The sequence below is a fragment of the Myxine glutinosa genome, chromosome 5 (assembly GCF_964187855.1).
Source record: "Myxine glutinosa chromosome 5, kmMyxGlut1.1, whole genome shotgun sequence".
Classification (NCBI taxonomy): domain Eukaryota; kingdom Metazoa; phylum Chordata; class Myxini; order Myxiniformes; family Myxinidae; genus Myxine; species Myxine glutinosa.
The window spans coordinates 972,212-992,640 of NC_136265.1; the positions used below are offsets into that span (position 1 = coordinate 972,212).

The 20,429-nt window shown below is 48.3% G+C and overlaps 1 protein-coding gene across 2 annotated transcripts in view; it reads right to left on the reverse strand.

Moving 5' to 3' along the window:
• The window catches only part of IFT56 (intraflagellar transport 56), a 182,098-nt gene that overhangs the window by 147,969 nt on the left and 13,700 nt on the right, over positions 1–20,429 (reverse strand). For both annotated transcript variants that reach the window (XM_078777482.1, XM_078777484.1), the window contains exon 2: positions 4,446–4,580. In XM_078777482.1, the coding sequence (XP_078633608.1) occupies positions 4,446–4,580 (135 nt within the window). The remainder of the gene's footprint in view (positions 1–4,445; positions 4,581–20,429) is intronic.

Below are 20,429 nucleotides of genomic sequence, written 5' to 3' on the forward strand. Positions count from 1 at the left end.
AAGATCATTCTCTGCGAGCTGCGAGTGAAACAATATGACCTGCAAACATATCCAACTAACGAAGACATCGGCAACGTTGATAAGAACAAAGAGTGGTTACCAATGTATCTCCGAATCTTTATGGAAGGCTTGATCAAGAATCCATTGCAACAAGCAAGTATTGGCCAGGCAATTGTGACTGCTGCCAGGCCTAGGTCATCACTGTCCCCGATTCTGTTTGGTACCGCTGTGGAAATGTCAATTTATCAAGCTACTACGTCAGAGACTAACTGAGCGCCGTATATCAAACTCTCAAGGTGAGGGTGATGCTGGTGTTCTCATTGTCAAAACTGCGATTAGTCTTGCCAAAACTGGAAAATCTGTAGTTGTGGCGAGTGATGACACCGATGTATGCATTATGTTGATGAAACACGTGAAGGCAACTATGGGAAATGTATTCTGTACAACATTGATGAAAACGCGTGCTAGAGAAAAGGCCTGTAAAGCATCAAGAAACAAATCAGTACCGATGTGGTGGAAGTTTCAAACCCTCGTGGCCACATTGCAGATTCCTTCGGAGCTTATCCTGTTAGCTCATGCCTGGGGAGGCTGTGACACAACATCTGCCACCTACGGAAAAGGGAAGCTGAAGATCATGCAAACTCTGAAGTCGGATATTGTTCAGGAAGCTGTTTCTTGCTTTGGGAACTTAAAAGCCACTCGCGAGCAGATTGGCACTGCAGGCAACACCATTATGCTAAATATCTACAATGGAAAAGAGGATGATACGCTCACAACTTTACGTCATGCCGATTGGCAGTTGATGGTACTGGGCAAGAAAAAGCTAAAGCCGGAAGCCCTGACCCCGACTGGGCGTGCAGTGTACTTCCATTCACTCAGGGTGCGACTCCAAGTATGTCAATGGGCCACACTGAACCTGGAATGCCTTGATCCGACCGAGTGGGGATGGCGATTTGACAACAACATCCTCATTCCAATCAAGACTGATATTGTTGCTGCGCCAGAGTTTATTCTAAACGTTGTGTGTTGCGGCTGCAAATCAACATCAAGGAACGCATGTGGTACAATGTTGTGTAGCTGCAAGAAAAATGGTCTTGCATGTGTCCCTGCATGCAGTGATTGCCGGGGCGTCTCTTGCAACAACGTGTCTGCAGAGCAAACGGACGTGATCTTGGAAGATGATGAACTCGCAAGTTTGTAGACTTCCACAAACTGTAGTTATTAGTTTGGTTTGGTGGTGGATCGTTTTTGTAATTAACAACAGTTTCAAACTTTTCCTTTTAAAGAGTGAGAACTCTATATAACGCCGATGGGTGTCCTTAGATTGTGAAAATTGCTTTTGCGGGGCATATATAAACCGCCTTAAACTGAATACCGCCTTATATCGAACCATGTTACATTGAGTCCCCGGTGTATCGAGAAATATTCATGTTGGCAGCATATTTTCAAGCTATGAATGCTTAAGGGGCTATTTATGTATAGTTTCATACTATAGGGGCCTATACCTGTAAGATTTAGTATTAAACGGTTTTTAGTGGTTGAATGTGTCTCGCCTTTGTTACATTTGATGGCATTTTTACGTAAATTGCACCCTCTCCAACCCCCAGAAAAAAATCAAGTTAAAAAAATTTCCCCAACAACCTCAGCGTGAGGCTCCTAATATATCAATCTACATATGATATGGCATCACTGAGCCAAAAATCAGCTATGGTATATTTTTTGGAAGGTCAAACCCTATTTCGCCCAGACTAAAGGGAACATGTTCTGGACTCTGTCTTCGGCAAATATGGACCACTCTTGGAAGTGCTGCTGATAAAAGACAGGGAGACGCAAAAGTCAAGAGGGTTTGGCTTTGTCACGTTTGAAAAAACAAAGGATGCCAAAGATGCAGAAAAGGATTTGAATGGCAAGGATTTGGATGGTCGGACCATAACAGTAGAGAAGGCAGGCCATGGGCGTCGAGGGGGCTACAGAGGAGGAAAACGTGGAGGTAGTTCCAGGGGTGGCTATGGCTCCCGGGGTGGGAGTAGTAGTTTTGGTGGTGGCCGCACTCGAGATTACTATGGAGGTTCCCAGAGTTACGGCAGCTCCCGAAAGGATGATTATCAGGGTAGTGGCCGAGAAGGAGACCGCTATTCACGTGACTACAGCGACAAGCGCTCCAACCGTGATTATTATGAAAGTTAGGAAGAGTTTGAAGCACTGAATGCTGTGGAGCAGCCGAGCCAAGAATCCCACATGGATTAACCGTGAACTCCACGTTCCTAAAGGCGTCCATGTAGTGAATACTTCCAGGCCTCACCACCCAACCACCATGAAACCTGGCTCTCAGCTCGGCCTCCTTCAAAAAGTGCTATAGATTTGCTTTGTTTTGGAATTTTGATCACAACCCCTTACCCTTCATTCAAAAAATGAAAAATAAAAATCAGAGGTTGATGAGATGGAGTTTGGCTTTGCAGGAGTTCAACTTGGAAATTGAGCATGTAAAGGGCAGGGACAATGTCGTTGCTGATGCTTTGTCCAGAGTGAACTAACTTTGGAAATTTCTGTAGGTTGTTTGGAAGTGTTGTTGCTTTATGTTTGGGAAATATTAATTATTGTTGCTCACGTGAATTGATGATTTGGGTGTGAGTTTTACTTTTGTTTGTTAAAAGAGTTTTTGCATGCAAAGAAAGTTTTCACTATGTTCAAACTTTCTTTCTTGAGGGGGAGAAGTGTTACGGATTCGTCACTTCCGTTGTGGTGGTTTTCATCCACTGTAAACATTTTTGATTGCATGTACTATTATTGTTTTCAAAAGGTTTATTGGTTATGAACTGTTTTCAAAAGGTGAAAAAGTTAGAGTTAAAAGAAACCGGAAACCAGATCGGGAACCGGACGACGAAGAGGAAGAAGAGAAAAGAAGGCGGAGCGAGTGGAGTCGGACAAGGAGCATAGTTGCTTTGCGGTCCGGAGCGAACGTTGGCGAGCAAGAGTCACGAGTGAACTTTGGGTTTCCCAGGAAAGGGATTCCTGCGACAGAGTGGTTTTCGCTGTGACAGATTAACCTGCGTGTCAGGTTTTGCGATCGATTCCGGAGAGAATCATCGTCGGGCCGTTACGTCTCGAGAACGGGCCGTCGGCCATTTTGACTCGCGCGCTTTGTGCGTCGAGTAAGGTTTCTTTGCTTCGCTTCAGCCTTTGCGCGTCGCGCAAGGTTTTTCTTTGCTTCACGTCAGCCGTTTTCACCGCATTCAGACGTATCTGGTGTGTGTGTGTGTAACACGGATTTTGAAGGTAAATCTGAGGGTCGCCGACTGTGAGCCTTGGAACGTCCATACCCGAGGGTGTGATTTCCCAGTCGCCTGGAGGGCGCCTTTGGATTTCCCAGTCGCCTGGAGGGCGCCTTTGCACAGCTTTGGCAGCAGGACTGTAACTGCCAACCCAACGGGATTCTGGTCTCGATTGGACATCGATCTGACGATCGCTGGAGCGAATCAACTTTGGCTTGAAGCCGGGAATAAGAGACATTGGGAATGTTCTTGGTTCACTCACTTGGAGCACAGTGGACCACTTGGACCATCATGGGACAAATATTGATTGTACTTTTGATTGTTGTGCTGTTATTCTTGTGTGATCTTAATACAATATTTGTTTGTGAGTAACAATTGGTGTGGCTTCCCCATTGATCTTTGACATACAGAATAACACATTTTTCTGCCGTGACTCCTCTCGGGGCTCGGAGGTACACCGTGACCAGGGGGTTGGGGAGGAGCACGTAACAACAGACAGACAGGGGTGAAAACATAACCTCCACTCACCGCGGGCAGGTTGGTGGTCTTTCTGTCTTGTACCGACTCCTCTCCTGCCTTGCTCCCCCAGCTCTCTCTGTGCTCTGTCCCCCAAATATTCCTACAGGTCGCACAAGATCTGCCAGAAACCCTCTTATAGTTAAACTGCCAAAATCTAGGCTCTCTGCTCACCTTCACTCTTTCATTCCCCTTTTCTCCCGCCTCTGGAACAAACTTCCCCACTCCCTTCAATCCCACTCCTCCCTCCAGGTCTTTAAAACAGCTGTTCACCACCATCTCTTATCTTCCTTCCCCCATCCAAAACCTTGATCTTTTGTACCCCCGCCAATTCACCCCAGATACACTTTTTTGAAATTCCAACTTCTTTCCTGGAAGTCCTTGCAGTGTCCATATGTTTTATACCTCTCCCACATCCCCCAAAGCCCTCTCCCTTCCACAGATCTCTCGATGTCCCTGCTCTCAAATGTTGTGTTTGTGTCCTTCCCCCTCTCTCCCCATCGTGACTACCGTTCCCCTTATTTTGTGTTTTATGTGTCGGTTTGACTTTTTGTGTGATTAATGTTAGCTCTTTCATGAGCCTCGATGTTGTATACCAAAAAAAAAAAATTTTTTTTTGTGTTTTTGGTAATCTCACCAAGAAAGTGTTCATCTCACCTCTAATAGTGTTGCAGCACCAGTATAATCTCTGGTGTGAAGAAATTCAGTAAAATGTGAAACTTTTGGCTTCTTCTTTTCAACAATATCTTGCTTTTCTTGCGATGCCAATGCAGGTTTTGCTCGTGAAAGATTCTAAAAATGAACGCCACACCAGCATCATGCATCGCAAACATGGTAATAGGTGATCATGATCGATAATAAGATAAAGACTCGAAGAGCATACATTTGTGATATTGAGAAACAAGTGACGCTTCTTCCCACGCAATGTCAATGTTAATGAAAAAGCTAAAGGGGGGTGAAGTGGGAAATATAATCCAATGCAAAACGTAAAATAACAAGACCGATAGTCTAACAGCGGCGTAGCCAGGCGCGTTTGATACTTTAGTTGAAGAGGATGGTATGACCTGGGTGGGGATACCAGTTAGCAAATAACAACAACAACAACAGGCATTTTATGATCATCTACATACAACAACTCCCATGGTAAACCCTCCTTTTCATTCCAAGCCAGCACCTCCATCACAGCTACAAATAGTAGTGGACTTAGTACCGACCCCTGAAGCACTCCCACCTTCACCGCAAACTCACCACTGTTCCCGTCCTTCGTCCTTACAGCTGTGCGCGCTCTTTCGTACATTGCCATCACTACTCTGATCAACCATTCCTCCACTCCTAACTTCCTCAATGGAGACTGGCCCATGTCACTACTTCGTGTGTAACCCTATCGAATGCTTTCTCCAGATCAACAAACCCAAGAAACAACTTCTTCCTCTTCTCCATGTACTTCTCCTGCAACTGTCTTACAATAAAAAGCACGTCTGTCGTTCCTCTTCCTGGCATAAATCCAAACTGCATTTCATCGATCTTCACTTTCTTCCTTATCCTCCTCTCCATCACCCTTTCCAATACCTTCATTCCATGCTCCAATAACTTTATCGCTCGATACGAGCCACAGTCCAGAGGGGCACCTTTCCCCTTGTATAGAGGGATGAGGGTACTCAGTTCCCAAATAATGTAAAATGTAAATAATGTAAGTATTAATTTTTTTGGAGGTACTTCAAGTCTCCAAGCTGTCGGTCACCATGGAAGTGAAGAGATTGCATTGAGACACTGGTTTCTTCTATATGTTTCGTGTCAACAATGAACCAACCATACATCGCTTCAATCCAGTAACTTTGCAGTCAAGACAAAGGGATTGCAGTGTTATGATTATATTTAGTATATTTTTATTATTAACGATATTATTGTTATTATTACGAAAACAATAATACTGTATTAAGAGACATTGGTTTATTCAATATATTTCGAGTCAACAATGAACAAACCATACATCGCTTCAATCCAGTAACTTTGCAGTCACGACAAAGGGATTGCAGTGTTATGATTATATTTAGTATATTTTTTATTATTAACGATATTATTGTTATTAGTACGAAAACAATAATACTGTATTAAGAGAGATTGGTTTATTCAATATATTTCGAGTCAGCATGAACCAACCATACACCACTTCAATCCAGTAACTTTGCAGTCACGACAAAGGGATTGCAGTGTTACGATTATATTTAGTATATTTTTATTATTAACAATACTATTATTACGAAAACGATAATATTGTATTAAGAGACACTGGTTTATTCAATACTAGCAGAAATACCCGGCGTTGCCGGGTGGGGGAGGGGTGGGAGGGGGAAGGGAGGGAAAAAGGGTGGGGGAGAGGGATAGGGGAGGGGAGGGGGGGGATGCAGTCGAGGAAGGGGGTTCATATATATGCTGGTGGGTGAATGTGGCTCTCGTTTCTGAGTTAAGTGTGATGCCGATCAGGAAGAAGAAGAAGCCGTACTACCAACTTCGTACACTTTTTTTTTTCTTTTCTTTTTTGTATACTGAATCGAGGCTCGTGAAAGAGCTGACATTTACTTCACAAACAAATCAACCAGACAAACAAAATATATAAAAATAGGGAGCGGAAGACAAGATGGGGAGAGAAGGGGAAGCACACAAACACAACATTTGAGAGCAGGGACATTGGGAGATGTGTTGGAGGGAGAGGGCTTGGGGGGTGGAGGCGTGGGAAGGGGGGGGGGTGGGAGAAGTATAAAACACAAGGACACCAAGGACTTCCAGGACAGAAGTTGGTATTTCAAAAAAGTGGATTTGGGGTGAAATTAGCGGGGGTAGAAAAGATCAAGGTTTTGGATGGGGGAAGATAAGAGATGGTGGTGAACAGCTGTTTTAAAGACCTGGAGGGTGGAGTGGGATTGAAGAGAGTGAGGGAGTTTGTTCCAGAGGCGGGAGAAAAGAGGAATGAAGGAGTGAAGGTGAGCAGAGAGTCTTGATTTTGGCAGTTTAACCGTAAGAGGGTTGCAGGCAGATCTCGTGCGACGTGAAGGAATATTTGGGGGACAGAGCCCAGAGAGAGCTGGGGGGACAAGGCCAGAGAGGAGCCGGTAGAAGACGGAAAGACCACCAACCTACCTGCGGTGAGTGAGTGAAAGGCCCTTGGAGTTAGCTTCATCGCGGGAGATTTCAATGATTCCGAACGCTTTGGTTTCAACAGCGTGAAGACGAGTTAGGTGTGAGGCAGGAGCACCGGCCGAGAGGGAGAGCAGTTTTTTTTGGTTTTTTTTGTATACAAGATCGAGGCTCGTGAAAGAGCTAACATTAATCACACAAAAAGACAAACCGACACACAAAACACAAAAAACAAGGGGAGCGGCAGACAAGATGGGGAGAGAGGGGGAAGGACACAAAAGAGAGGGGGAAGAGGGGGAAGGACACAAACACAACATATGAGAGCAGGGACATCGGGAGGACTTGGGGGGGAGGTGGGAGAGGATTAAAACATATGAACACTGCAAGGACTCTGGGGTGAATTACCGGGGGTAGAAAAGATCAAGGTTTTCGATGGGGGAAGATAAGAGATGGTGGTGAACAGCTGTTTTAAAGACCTGGAGGGAGGAGTGGGATTGAAGGGAGTGGGGGAGTTTGTTCCAGAGGCGGGAGAAAAGGGGAATGAAAGAGTGAAGGTGAGCAGTGAGCCTAGACTTTGGCAGTTTAACCGTAAGAGGGTTGCAGGCAGATCTTGTGCGACCTGAAGGAATATTGGGGGGACAGAGCACAGAGAGAGCTGGGGGAGCAAGGCCGGAGAGGAGTCGGTATAAGACAGAAAGACCACCAACCTGCCTGCGGTGAGAGAGTGAAAGGCCCTCGGCGTTGACTACATCGCAGGAGATTCCAATGATTCTGAAAGCTTTGGCCTCAACAGCGTGAAGCCGAGCAAGGTGTGAGGCAGGAGCACCAGCCCAGAGGGGGGAACAGTATTCCATTGAGCTGCGGATGAAAGCCTTGTATGTGGTGAGGAGCTCAGGTGTGCCAAGGAAGGACTTCGCACGACGGAGGATGCCCAGTCGGCGACTGGCTTTGGAGGCCAGCTTGGAAATGTGGTTTTCCCAAGAAAGATCATGGCAGATAGTGAGACCCAAAAGCTTGAGCGACAGAACTTCTTGGAGAGGATTGTTGAGAAAGTAGATGGGAGGGTTGTCCAGTCGGTCCTTTCGGAGAGACATTGTAAGAGTGTGAGATTTGTCAGGATTGAAAGACATGTTCCACTTGTTTGACCAGTCTGTGATTTTGTCCAGGTCTGCAGAGAGTGAGGAGGCTGCAGACTGCCGATCTGAGGGATGAGGAATGGAGCGACAGAGAGTAGAGTCGTCAGCAAAGAGATAGAGAGGATTTTCAAGAGAGTCAGAGAGATCATTGATGAAGACCAGAAAAAGCACAGGGCCCAGAACACTACCTTGGGGAACTCCAGCCTGAACAGGAAGAGGAGATGAGAGAAACCCATTCAGGGCCACACGTTGACTACGACCAGAGAGGAAGTCCGCCAGCCATGCGTGGAGATTTCCATGGATACCAAAGGAGGAGAGTTTGGAGAGCAGAGCAGGGTGCCAGACCGTATCGAAGGCACGTGAAATGTCAAGGGAGACAGCTCTAATTTCCTGTTTGGCGTTGAGGACCTCCATCCATTGTTGAGAAAGCAGAAGCAGCATGTCCAGAGTAGAGTGACCAGGTCTGAAACCAAATTGATGATCAGAGATCAAGCCATTGGAGAAGAGGAAAGATTTAATATCTGAAGCAATGATGGATTCCATGACTTTGCTGATAATTGGGAGAAGGCTGATTGGTCTGTAGTTGCTGGGATCTGTTTTTGCACCTTTTTTGTGCAAAGCGGTGATGTTGGCTGATTTCCAAGCAGATGGCAGATGACCTTGAGCAAAAGAGAGGGTGAAGAGAACAGAAAGAGGGAGTGAAAGAGCAGAAGAACATGATTTTAGGACCCGTGGGCTGATGCCGTCAGGACCAGTTGCAGAATCAGAGTCGAGGGTTGACAGAAACTTTTCCACCTTGTCAGGAGGAAAGGACACAGAGTCCAGGAGCAGCTGGGTACGACTGGGTACGGTGGGTACAGAGAGGGATGGGTTTGGGACACAAGATTTAGAGGCAAACACAGAGTTGAGGCATTCAGCTTTTTCACGTGCGGAGTCAGCCGTTAAGCCGTTTGAGGTGAGGGAGGGGATGGAGGGGGAACAAACACCAGAAACAGATTTGACCAGACGCCACCAGGATTTGGAAGAGGGAGACAGATAAGAGAGTTCGGTCTTGAGAATGGTGAGATATTGTTTCCTGGCTCTCCTGAGGGTGGACACACACTTGTTTCGGGCTTTGTGAAAGGAAATGAGATTTCCTTCCGTTGGATTTGCTTTCCAGGAGACGAAAGCAAGTTGTTACAGGGCAACAGCCTCACCACAAGATTCCGTGTACCATGGACGGGAGGAAGGGTATGACAACTGAAGACGAGATGGTATAAATCTGTGCATGAGAGAGAGCAATTTACTTTGAAAGAATTCCCAGGATGAGTTGATGTCAGAGGCGGTAGAGATGGGAGACCAGTCCAGATGATTGATGGCTGCTTGAAGACCGTGCCAGTTGGCCTGAGTGAAATGCCAGACTCGTCGACGCTGAGGAGGCTCTCTGAGAATGGTCAGAGAGATGTCCACTTTGACAAGCACATGATCAGAAGAGCCGATTGGAGCAGAAGAAGAGCAGCAGACATTTTCAGGGAAGTTTGTCATAACCAAATCCAGAAGAGAAGATGCTCCGTTGACTGAGATCCGGGTCGGGAAATTGACAGATTGTGTCAGTCCCAGTGAGTCGCAGAAGTCCTTTGCTGAAGAGCCATGGCTGGTGAGAGAGGTACCCACACCCAGCCAACTGGCATGGTGACAATTGAAATCACCACATATGAGGAAGAGAGAGTTGGGATGGGTAGATAGAAGTTGGTCCATATTATCAGACAGTGAGATGTAGATGGAGTCATCGCTGATTGGTGGACGGTACAACACACATATGAACAAAAGGTGGGAGCGAAGGGGAAGCCGTAGCCAAAGGTATTCCTGGGGGTGAGGTGGAGAGAGGGCAGTGGATGGCGAGTGAGGAAGAGAGTTTTTTATAAAGATAGCAACCCCACCTCCAGGACGAGGCTCAGGTCTATCATACCGGAGGAGGGAGTAACCTGGGAGAGATACCAAGGCATCAGAGACATCATGAAGGAGGAAAGTTTCTGTTAAGCAGATCACATCTGGTTTGTCAGAAGCAACCTGTATGGAGAGGTCAGTCAAGTTTGAGCGAAGGCCCCGGATGTTTGAGGTCCATACCGTTAATGAAGAGGAAGGGGGAGCATCGGGTCCAGAACAGGGGGGGGAGGGGTAGGGTAAGATGTGGAAGAGAAGGAAGAGGTAGGGAGAGCTGTTGAAGGTGTGTCAGAGATTTCAGAATAGCTTGGAGAAAGGGAAGAATGGGGCGGACAAAAGGTTTGATGGAGATTGGGTGAGGCACAGTGAGGTGTTATTTGAGGAGGGGGAAGAGCAAGGCAGAAGGTTTGGGGAGATGAAGGTGAAAGTTGGAAGGAGGAAGAAGCAGGGAGGATGCTTTGAGGAGGAGGGGTGAGAGGGGAGTCTAGGAGGGGAGGAGCGAGGGAGAGTCTCGGAGGGGAGGGGTGTGGGGGGAGTTTAGGAGGGAGGGGAGGGAAGGGGCAAGGGGGGAGATTTGAAAGGGATGGGTGATGGGGAGGATTTGGAGGGGAGGGGTGAGATTGGATTTTGAAAAGTGTACGATTCATGGGAAACGAACATTTTTTGCAAAATGAGTTTGAGACCTTCGAGTCAAAAATACGTTTGAGGACACTGGAGGAGGGATGGAGTTCTGGATAGTTTAGGGAATGTAGAAAGGAGGAACTGTAAGAGATGGTATTATATATATTTTTTGGAATGAATAGATTTGGTGAGCAAGACGAAAGCATCCTTTTGTAGGAAAAGAAGAAAAGGGTGTTATAATATATGAGAGAAAATAGTTGTTCAGGGGAGAGATTATACATTTCTAACCGCGTGATCGCGAACGAAGAACGAACGAACAAAAAGAACAACAAATAAACGAATAAGACCTGGGAAGGAAATTGACTGGTACGAAACAGAGAACGAAAATAATTTCAGCGCATTCGACGAATCGCTGAGGGAAAAACAAACCACAAGGTCGGAGACGGTACGGTAGTCTAAGCCTACGAGTACTAGGCCGCAGAATACTCGATACCATTAACCGACGATTGTGTATACATGTACGAAAATTAGCAACGAAAATTTTCCAAAAGATACTCTATAGGTACATACACCGAAAGATAGATACAGTCTCGACAAAAACACAATTGAGAAATATCACTTAGCTTCGAAAGCGTGAGCGCATGGAGCAGCTTCGAAAAGACGTGACCTCGCCGTGATCTCGCGAGACTTCCAAGAATTCAATTGAGCTGCGGATGAAAGCCTTGTATGTGGTGAGGAGCTCAGGTGTGCCAAGGAAGGACTTCGCACGACGGAGGATGCCCAGTCGGCGACTGACTTTGGAGGCCAGATTTGAAATGTGGTTTTCCCAGGAAAGATCATGGCAGATAGTGAGACCCAAAAGCTTGAGTGACATGAACTTCTTGGATAGGATTATTCAGAAAGTAGATGGGAGGGTTGTCCAGTCGGTCTTTTCGGAGAGACATCGTAAGAGTGTGAGATTTGTCAGGATTGAAAGACATGTTCCACTTGTTTGCCCAGTCTGTGATTTTGTCCAGGTCTGCAGAGAGTGAGGAGGCTGCAGACTGCTGATCTGAGGGATGAGGAAGACAGAGAGAAGAGTCATCAGCAAAGAGATAGAGAGGATTTTCAAGAGAGTCAGAGAGATCATTGATGAAGACCAGAAAAAGCACAGGGCCCAGAACACTGCCTTGGGGAACTCCAGCCTGAACAGGAAGAGGAGATGAGAGAAACCCATTCAGGGCCATTGATCTTTGACATACAGAATAACGCATTTTTCTGCCGTGACTCCTCTCGGGGCTCGGAGGTACACCGTGACCAGGGGGTCGGGGAGGAGCACGTAACAGAAATTGGGGGCTCGTCCGGGATTAAATTCCCTCACACTCGTCCAGGATAGAATTCCCTAACATTCCCAAAATTCCCAAATTTGGAATTTTTCTAACATTCCCAAATTTTTCCAAAAAAAATTGGAACATTTTTTGTGTGAAGGTTAACAAGCGTTAACTGATAGTCACCATGGTATTTTACGCAGAAAAGTTTGTGGCATCCCCTAATGAGGCACAGTTCCTCGCGTTAAAACGATCGAAACTCTTGATATTGGCCAAACATTGTAACTTGGAGGTCCAAGCTCATATGAAGAAAGCAGAGATGCAGACATTGGTGGTGGAATCTCTGGTGGGACAGGGAACATGGACAGAGGTAGCCTTGGATTGGTTACCCGAGGAAAAAGAAAATGTGGAGCTCCGGAAAATGGAGATGCAACTGCAGAGCCAGGAAATGTTAAAAGAGTTGGAATGGAAAGCCGAGGAGAGAAGAGCAGAGGAAAGGAGAGCTGAAAGAGAACTCGAGGAAAGAAGAGTCGAACAGGAACGAGAACTTGAGGAAAGAAGAGTAGACCAGTAACGAGAACTCGAGAAAAAAAAGAGTAGGACAGGAACGAGAACTCGAGGAGAGAAGAACAGAGGAAAGGAGAACTGAAAGGGAACTCGAAGAAAGAAGAGCAAAGGAAAGAGCAGAGGAAAGGAGAGCCGAAAGGGAGTTAAAGGAACGTGACATGGAGTATCAGAAGGAAGTTAAACTCAAGGAGCTGGAATTAATGGGAGAACGGAGAGAAGTCGTATCCATTCCGGCTAGTTCGACAATTAGTCAGAACACCTGGGATGTTGGTAGGCATGTGAGGCTGGTTCCACCCTTCAATGAAAAGGAGGTAGCCAAGTTTTTTTTACACTTTGAGAAAGTGGCTCAAATGCTAAAATGGCCTGTGGGGTCCTGGACTATGTTAGTGCAAAGTGTTCTGGTGGGTAAAGCTCAAGATATCTATTCGGCTTTACCGATTGACCAATGTGCAGATTATGAGTTAGTGAAGAAAACAATTCTCAAAGCCGATGAATTGGTCCCTGAAGCTTACCGGCAAAAATTCCAGAATGCCAGGAAGAGGGAGAGTGAGACCCATGTGGAGTTTGCCAGAATGAAGGAAACCATGTTTGATCGGTGGTGTGATTCGAAGGGGATTGGGAAAGACTTCGAACTGTTGCGCCAATTGATCTTGGTGGAGGAATTCAAACAGTGTGTCCATGCGGACATTAAAGTACATCTGGAGGAAAAGAAGGTACCAGAGTTGTATGAGGCAGCAACCGTGGCAGATGACTATGCCTTGACACACGGGATGGGGTTCCACAAACCTAACTTCCCGCATAGAGCTAGCCAGGGGAGCTATGGTAAATCAGGGGCAGAGAACAAATATTCGTGGAGGTGGCGTAGAGATGACTATGGGGACAAATCTGATACCGCGACTTTTAGGGATCAGAAGACGACAGTTCCAAGACAGACCTATCTTCCGTGGGGCTCGAGGCAGACCACGAATTTTTCCTCCGGGCCTACTTGCGCTTTTTGCAAGAAACCTGGACATTTGATGTCCCAATGTTATGCCCTGAAAAGGAAAAATCAGGAGCGGAGTCAGACTAGTGCAACTCCGAATGCATTGGCAAATGCGAGAAATCGTCCTTGGAGGACAGTGTCTTGTGAAAGTTCCCATGCCAAAGTTACGGCATCACAGAACGACCTTGTTCAAGAGGGTTACAAACCTTTTATTTCAGAGGGGTTTGTGTCACTGGATGGAGACTTGACTAACCAGAGACCTGTTAGGGTATTGAGGGACACAGGAGCACATCAATCTTTGATGCTTGAGGGCATTTTGCCATTGTCAGAGAAGACGGCAACTGGTGTTAGTGTTCTTTTCCAGGGGGTTGGTGGCTATGTTAAAGCTCCACTTCATGTCATCTATTTAAAGTCTGATTTGGTGTCAGGACCGGTCACCGTAGGTTTACAAGCCACTCTTCCTGTAGAGGGAATTTCTTTTCTTATCGGGAATGATTTGGCCGGTGGTCGAGTTTCTGGTAATGCAATGTTGGTTGAAAAGCCCAGTATGGAAAATAACACTGCACAGTTAGACCAGAAGATTCCGGGTATCTTTCCATCCTGTGCCGCAACTCGTGCTATGGGTAGGAAGCGCTCTGAAGAGAAGGAGAAGGGACTGACGTCACGCTTTGCACAGGCACGTCTTGTCAAGTACCATGAAACTAAGTGTCAGCACACACAAGTCATGGATGGAGGCAATGTTGGCAAGCTCTTTGTAGGTGGACTGAACTTCAAAACAAGGGAAGATGTTCTGGACTCTATCTTTGGCAAATATGGACCACTCTTGGAAGTGCTGCTGATAAAAGACAGGGAGTCACAAAAGTCGAGAGGGTTTGGCTTTGTCACGTTTGAAAACACAAAGGACGCCAAAGATGCAGAACAGGATTTGAATGGCAAGCATTTGGATGGTCGGACCATAACAGCAGAGAAGGCAGGCCATGGGCATCGAGGGGGCTACAGAGGAAGAAAACGTGGAGGTAGTTTCAGGGGTGGCTATGGCTCCCGGGGTGGGAGTAGTAGTTTTGGTGGTGGCCGCAGTCGAGATTACTATGGAGGCTCCCAGAGTCACGGCAGCTCCCGAAGGGATGATTATCAGGGTAGTGGCCGAGAAGGAGACCGCTATTCACGTGACTACAGCGACAAGCGCTCCAACCGTGATTATTATGAATGTTAGAAAGAGTTTGAAGCACTGAATGCTGCGGAGCAGCCGAGCCAAGAATCCTACATGGATTAACCGTGAACTCCACGTTCCTAAAAGCGTCCATGTCGTGAATACTTACAGGCCTCACCACCCAACCATCATGAAACCTGGCTCTCAGCTCGGCCTCCTTCAAAAAGTGCTATAGATTTGCTTTGTTTTGGATTTTTGATCACAACCCCTTAACCTTCATTCAAAAATGAAAAATAAAAATCAGAGGGTGATGAGATGGAGTTTGGTCTTGCAGGAGTTCAACTTGGAAATTGAGCATGTAAAGGGCAGGGACAATATCGTTGCTGATGCTTTGTCCAGAGTGAACTAACTTTGGAAATTTCTGTAGGTTGTTTGGAAGTTTTGTTGCTTTATTTTTGGGAAATATTAATTATTGTTGCTCACATGAATTGATGATTTGGGTGTGAGTTTTACTTTTGTTTGTTAAAAGAGTTTTTGCCTGCAAAGAAAGTTTTCACGATGTTCAAACTTTCTTTCTTGAGGGGGGGGACGTGTTACGGATTCGTCACTTCCGTTGTGGTGGTTTTCATCCACTGTAAACATTTTTGATTCCATGTACTATTATTGTTTTCAAAAGGTTTATTGTGTATGAACTGTTTTCAAAAGCTGAAAAAGTTAGAGTTAAAAGAAACCGGAAACCAGATCGGGAACCGGACGATGAAGAGGAAGAGGGAGAAAAGAAGGCGGAGCGAGTGGAGTCGGTAAAGAAGCATAGTTGCTTTGCGGTCTGGAGCGAAGGTTGGCGAGCAGGAGTCACGAGTGAACTTTGGGTTTCCCAGGAAAGGGATTCCTGTGACAGAGTTGTTATCGCTGTGACAGATTAACCTGCGTGTCAGGTTTTGCGATCGATTCCGGAGAGAATCATCGTCGGGCCGTTACGTCTCGAGAACGGGCCGTCGGCCATTTTGACTCGTGCGCTTTGTGCGCCGAACAAGGTTTCTTTGCTTCGCTTCAGCCTTTGCGCGTCGCGCAAGGTTTTTCTTTGCTTCACTTCAGCCGTTTTCACAGCATTCAGACGTATCTGGCGTGTGTGTGTGCAACGCGGATTTTGAAGGTAAATCTGAGGTTTGCCGACTGCGAGCTGTGGAACGTCCATACCCGAGCGTGTGATTTCCCAGTCGCCTGGAGGGCGCCTTTGGATTTCCCAGTCGCCTGGAGGGCGCCTTTGCACAGCTTTGGCAGCAGGACTGTAACTGCCAACCCAATGGGATTCTGGTCTCGATTGGACATTGATCTGTCGATCGCTGGAGCGGATCGACTTTGGCTTGAAGCCGGGGATTAGAGACATTGGGGATGTTCTTGTTTCACTCACTTGGAGCAAAGTGAGTTATATATTACAAAACTGATGGCACCATCACAGAATATTGATTGTACTTTTGATTCATATTGTTACGGACCGCGGATAAGATGTTGTTTGCCGAGCGGATGGCACCACGGCCGTACAGTTACCCTGACTAACCCGATTCCCGAACGTTGGCCGGATCGCGCAACAGATATTCAATAGGGAAAAGACTAAGGCGACACGGATGTGAAGAAGAAGCAGACAAAAAGGTTGGAAATACGAATCTAATTTATTTGCTATTTACAGGCTCAAAAAAACCAAGGAGAAGGAAAGATAAGAAAATAATATACAGAAGATATTAGACACAGTGCAACGCGAGCTTATACAAACTTAATTAACCCAAGGACAGAACAAACAAGGACAGACTTGTAGTGAAATTATACCAAGGTGAACCCAGGGGTGCTCGCTACGGAAGGGGCGTCTATAAGACCCGGGACAACCGGGGCGCGCAGACACTCCAGCGGAACTCACTGTGACATAGTCCTGTAGTTTGAATGGTATGTACGCCCCAAATGCTGCGCTGACAATGCACTGCGCTAACCATTGTTATATTGAATCAACCATTGCTGCTCATGAAATGCTCTGATTTAATGCCTGTTGCATGCATGTATTCTTACAGGATGTACTGCAGATCTAAATGATATTAAACCTACCCAGAGGTCAAGTCGTGTCTGAGCTTGATTTTCACGACATTTAATATCATTTAGATCGCCGGAATGGCTGACCACAAGATGATCGTGGTACCGATTCTCGAAGCCGACCCTCAAGCTGAGGGATCAGCATCGGAATTCGCTCACTGGCTCAACACGCTCAACAATTACTTTGCTGCTCACGAGACTGAGCCCACCGCTGCGATAAAGCTGTCCGTGTTACAGTCGAAGGTCTATCACACTGTTTTCCGGAACATTTCTCGATTTGGGACGTACGCTACGGCTCTGGCCGAGCTGAAGCGCCTCTACGTAAAGACACGGAGCGCTGTGCACGGCCGGCATCAACTCTCTCAGCGGCGACAGCAACCATCTGAATCGATCGATCGCTTCGCGCAGGAGTTGCGCTACCTGTTGGCAGACTGCGTGCAGGACGTCCGGACCCACGAGCAAGTGCAGGACGACTTGCTCCGAGATTCATTCATCTCCGGAATTAGTTCTGGAGTCTTGCGGCTCCGACTCTTGGAGGTCGCAGATCTGACATTCACAGAAGCACTACGGCTGGCACGCGTATACACAGATGCCCGAGAACAATTGACCGCATATGATCACCCACGAGTCGTGGCGGGGACCTCGCAACTCGCGCGACCTGAGAGGGCTACCGCCGAGGATACGGAGGGGGACCCGACCACCACTACGGCCGAGTCTCTGAGAGCTCCTGAAGCGGACTCCGCTTCCGGCCTCACTGCTGCCGCCGCTGCCCGGCCACGGCCTGACCGGTATGCAAAATGTTATTTTTGTGGAAATCGGCAGCACCCTCGCTCTGAATGCCCGGCCCGTGAGGCGACATGTCACCTGTGCTCCACCAAGGGCCATTTTGCAAAGGTCTGCAGGAAGGCTGCTCGGGGCACGCATCCCCGCGCGACCTTGAATGGGCTCATCGCGGAGCCAACGGATCGAGCGCCGGACGGGGCGCCTCACTCGGCTTTGAAGAGCCGCTCTCCTTCTCGCGGGCCTCTGGCTACCCGCCCGACCTTGGTGAGATACATCGGGCCGCCGAAACAAATGGCGCGAACGCGACCGGTCACAGCGCGACCGACCTTGACTGGCGTTCGAACGCCTACTTCAAACAAGCGACATGCTCCTGCTTTGGAAACTCCTCTCGAAGTGCGGCAAACGCAGCACGTGACACGAGCCCCATCTGACGGCAGCTTTTACGAATTACATGCACCCACTTTGGCATGTGAATCTGCAGACGGCAGAGATCTTTCTCACGTGACGCGAGCGCCATCTGGCGGCGGCTCTTACGAATTACATGTACCCACTTTGACATATGGATCTGCTGAAGGCAGAGATCTTTCTCACGTGGCTCGAGCGCCATCTGGCGGCTGCTCTTACGACCAACACGCACCCACTCTGGCGAATGAAACTGCTGATGAGCCAACTGACTTCAAGGCTCCTGCTGAGGCCCAACCTGCCGACGCTGCCCGAAGGATTGCAGCCGGCGTGGGATCCACCCGCGAGGCGCGATCTTCTCGCCCGGCCGGAACTATACCTGCCGGGTCTGCCGGCCTAGCGCAGGCCATCATTCCGCTCACGGTCGCGGGCGTTTTTGCGCAAGCTTTGATTGACACGGGGTCCACGGATAGTTTTATCGATCAGCGACTCGTGCATCAACATGGGTGGCCGGTTCTCGGGACAACGCGCCGGATCTTCATGGCCTCTCAGGGACTTCGGTTGAGCACAAAAGGGGCGTGTCGATTGAAACTTGTGATAAAGGGACGCACGTTCCCGGACGTGTATCTCATGGTATTACCGGCCTGATGCGCTGACGTTCTGTTAGGACTTGATTTCCTTAAGCGGCATGGACGTTTGGAAATAGACTTCGGAGGGCCGGACACGCTCGCTGTGTGCGCCCTCGCTCAAATGGACATGGAGCCACTCTCACTGTTCCCCAACCTGACCACTGATTGTACCCCTGTAGCCGTCAAATCGCGGCGTTACTCTCGCGCGGACGCGCAATTCATTGCGGAAGAAACGGCCCTGCTCTTAAAGGACGGTATCATAGAACACAGTAGGTCACCGTGGCGGGCCCAAGTCTTAGTGGTGCGGAGTGAGGCCCACCGCCGGCGTATGGTAATCGACTATTCGCAGACGATTAATCGTTTTACACAGCTGGATGCCAACCCCTTACCGGGGATGGACGCCCTGGTACGCCAGGTGGCCCTGTATTCCGTTTATAGCACTCTCGATCTGCGTAGTGCGTATCATCAAGTCCCCATCTCTAGGGCTGATCGCGTCTTTACGGCCTTTGAATCGGGTCAGCGGTTGTACCAGTTCACGAGACTTCCCTTTGGGGTAACGAACGGCGTCGCTTGTTTTCAGAGAGCTATGGATGACCTCGTTGCGAAGGAGAATTTGACCGATGTCTTTGTCTATCTGGACAATCTTACGGTTTGTGGGTATGACCAGGAGCATCACGACGCTAATCTGAAACGCTTCCTCGAGGTCGCGCGGAAATATCGCCTAACCATGAATGCGGCGAAGTGTCAATACTCTCTACGCACGGTAGACCTTTTGGGGTACACCGTGACCCATGGCTCCGTCTCTCCGGATAAGGAGCGTTTGCGCCCTTTGCTCGATATGGCTCCGCCTAGCGATCGGGCTTCGCTGAAACGCGCTCTAGGGCTGTTCGCCCAATACTCAATGTGGGTGCAAAATTTCTCCGCGAAGCTCCGCCCCCTCATGGCCTGCGACACTTTCCCCATGGGCCCGGCTGCCCTGGCGGCCTTCGAGGGCCTTAAAGTCGACATCGCTGGCGCCGCTGTCGCGACGATTGACGAGAGTGCCTCTTTCGTTTTGGAGAGTGATGCCTCGGATCATGCGATAGCGGCGACTCTCTCCCAAGGAGGCCGCCCTGTGGCTTTCTTCTCACGGACTCTCACCTCCGCCGAGCGGAGGCATTCGTCTGTCGAAAAGGAAGCGTACGCGATCGTCGAATCAATTCGGCGATGGCGGCCGTATCTGCTTGGGCGGAGTTTCCAAATCATCACGGACCAACAGAGTGTTGCGTTTATGTACGACACCTTACATGCTCAGCGCATTAAGAATGAGAAAATCACCCGTTGGCGTATCGAACTCGCCGACTTCTGCTATACCATCAAATACCGTCCGGGGAAGGATAACCTGGTCGCTGACGCCTTATCGAGGCCGGCCACTTGCGCGGGGGTTGTAACTTTGGAGGGGCTGCGCACTTTGCACGGCACTATGTGTCATCCCGGGGTAACGCGCTTCGCGCATTTTGTGCGCGCGGGCAATCTGCCGTACTCGATTGAGGACATCCGCCGCATCTGCCGTGATTGCGCGATCTGTGCGGAACTCAAACCGCGTTTTTATAACCCCCCTATGGGGACACTCGTTAGGGCTACTAGACCGTGGGAGCGCTTGGCGATGGACTTCAAAGGGCCGCTGCCAATGTCGAGCAACTCTCGCTATCTGCTCACTATCGTCGATGAGTATTCCCGATTCACCTTTGCTTACACGTGCGGGGATATGTCGGCTGCCACGGTTATTCGGTGCCTGCAGAATTTGTTTTCTATGTTCGGGTATCCGGCCTACGTGCATACCGATCGGGGTGCGGTGTTCCTGTCCCAGGAGGTGAGGGGCTACTTGCTCCAGCATAATGTCGCTTCGAGCTACACCACCCCGTACCGGCCCCAAGCGAATGGACAG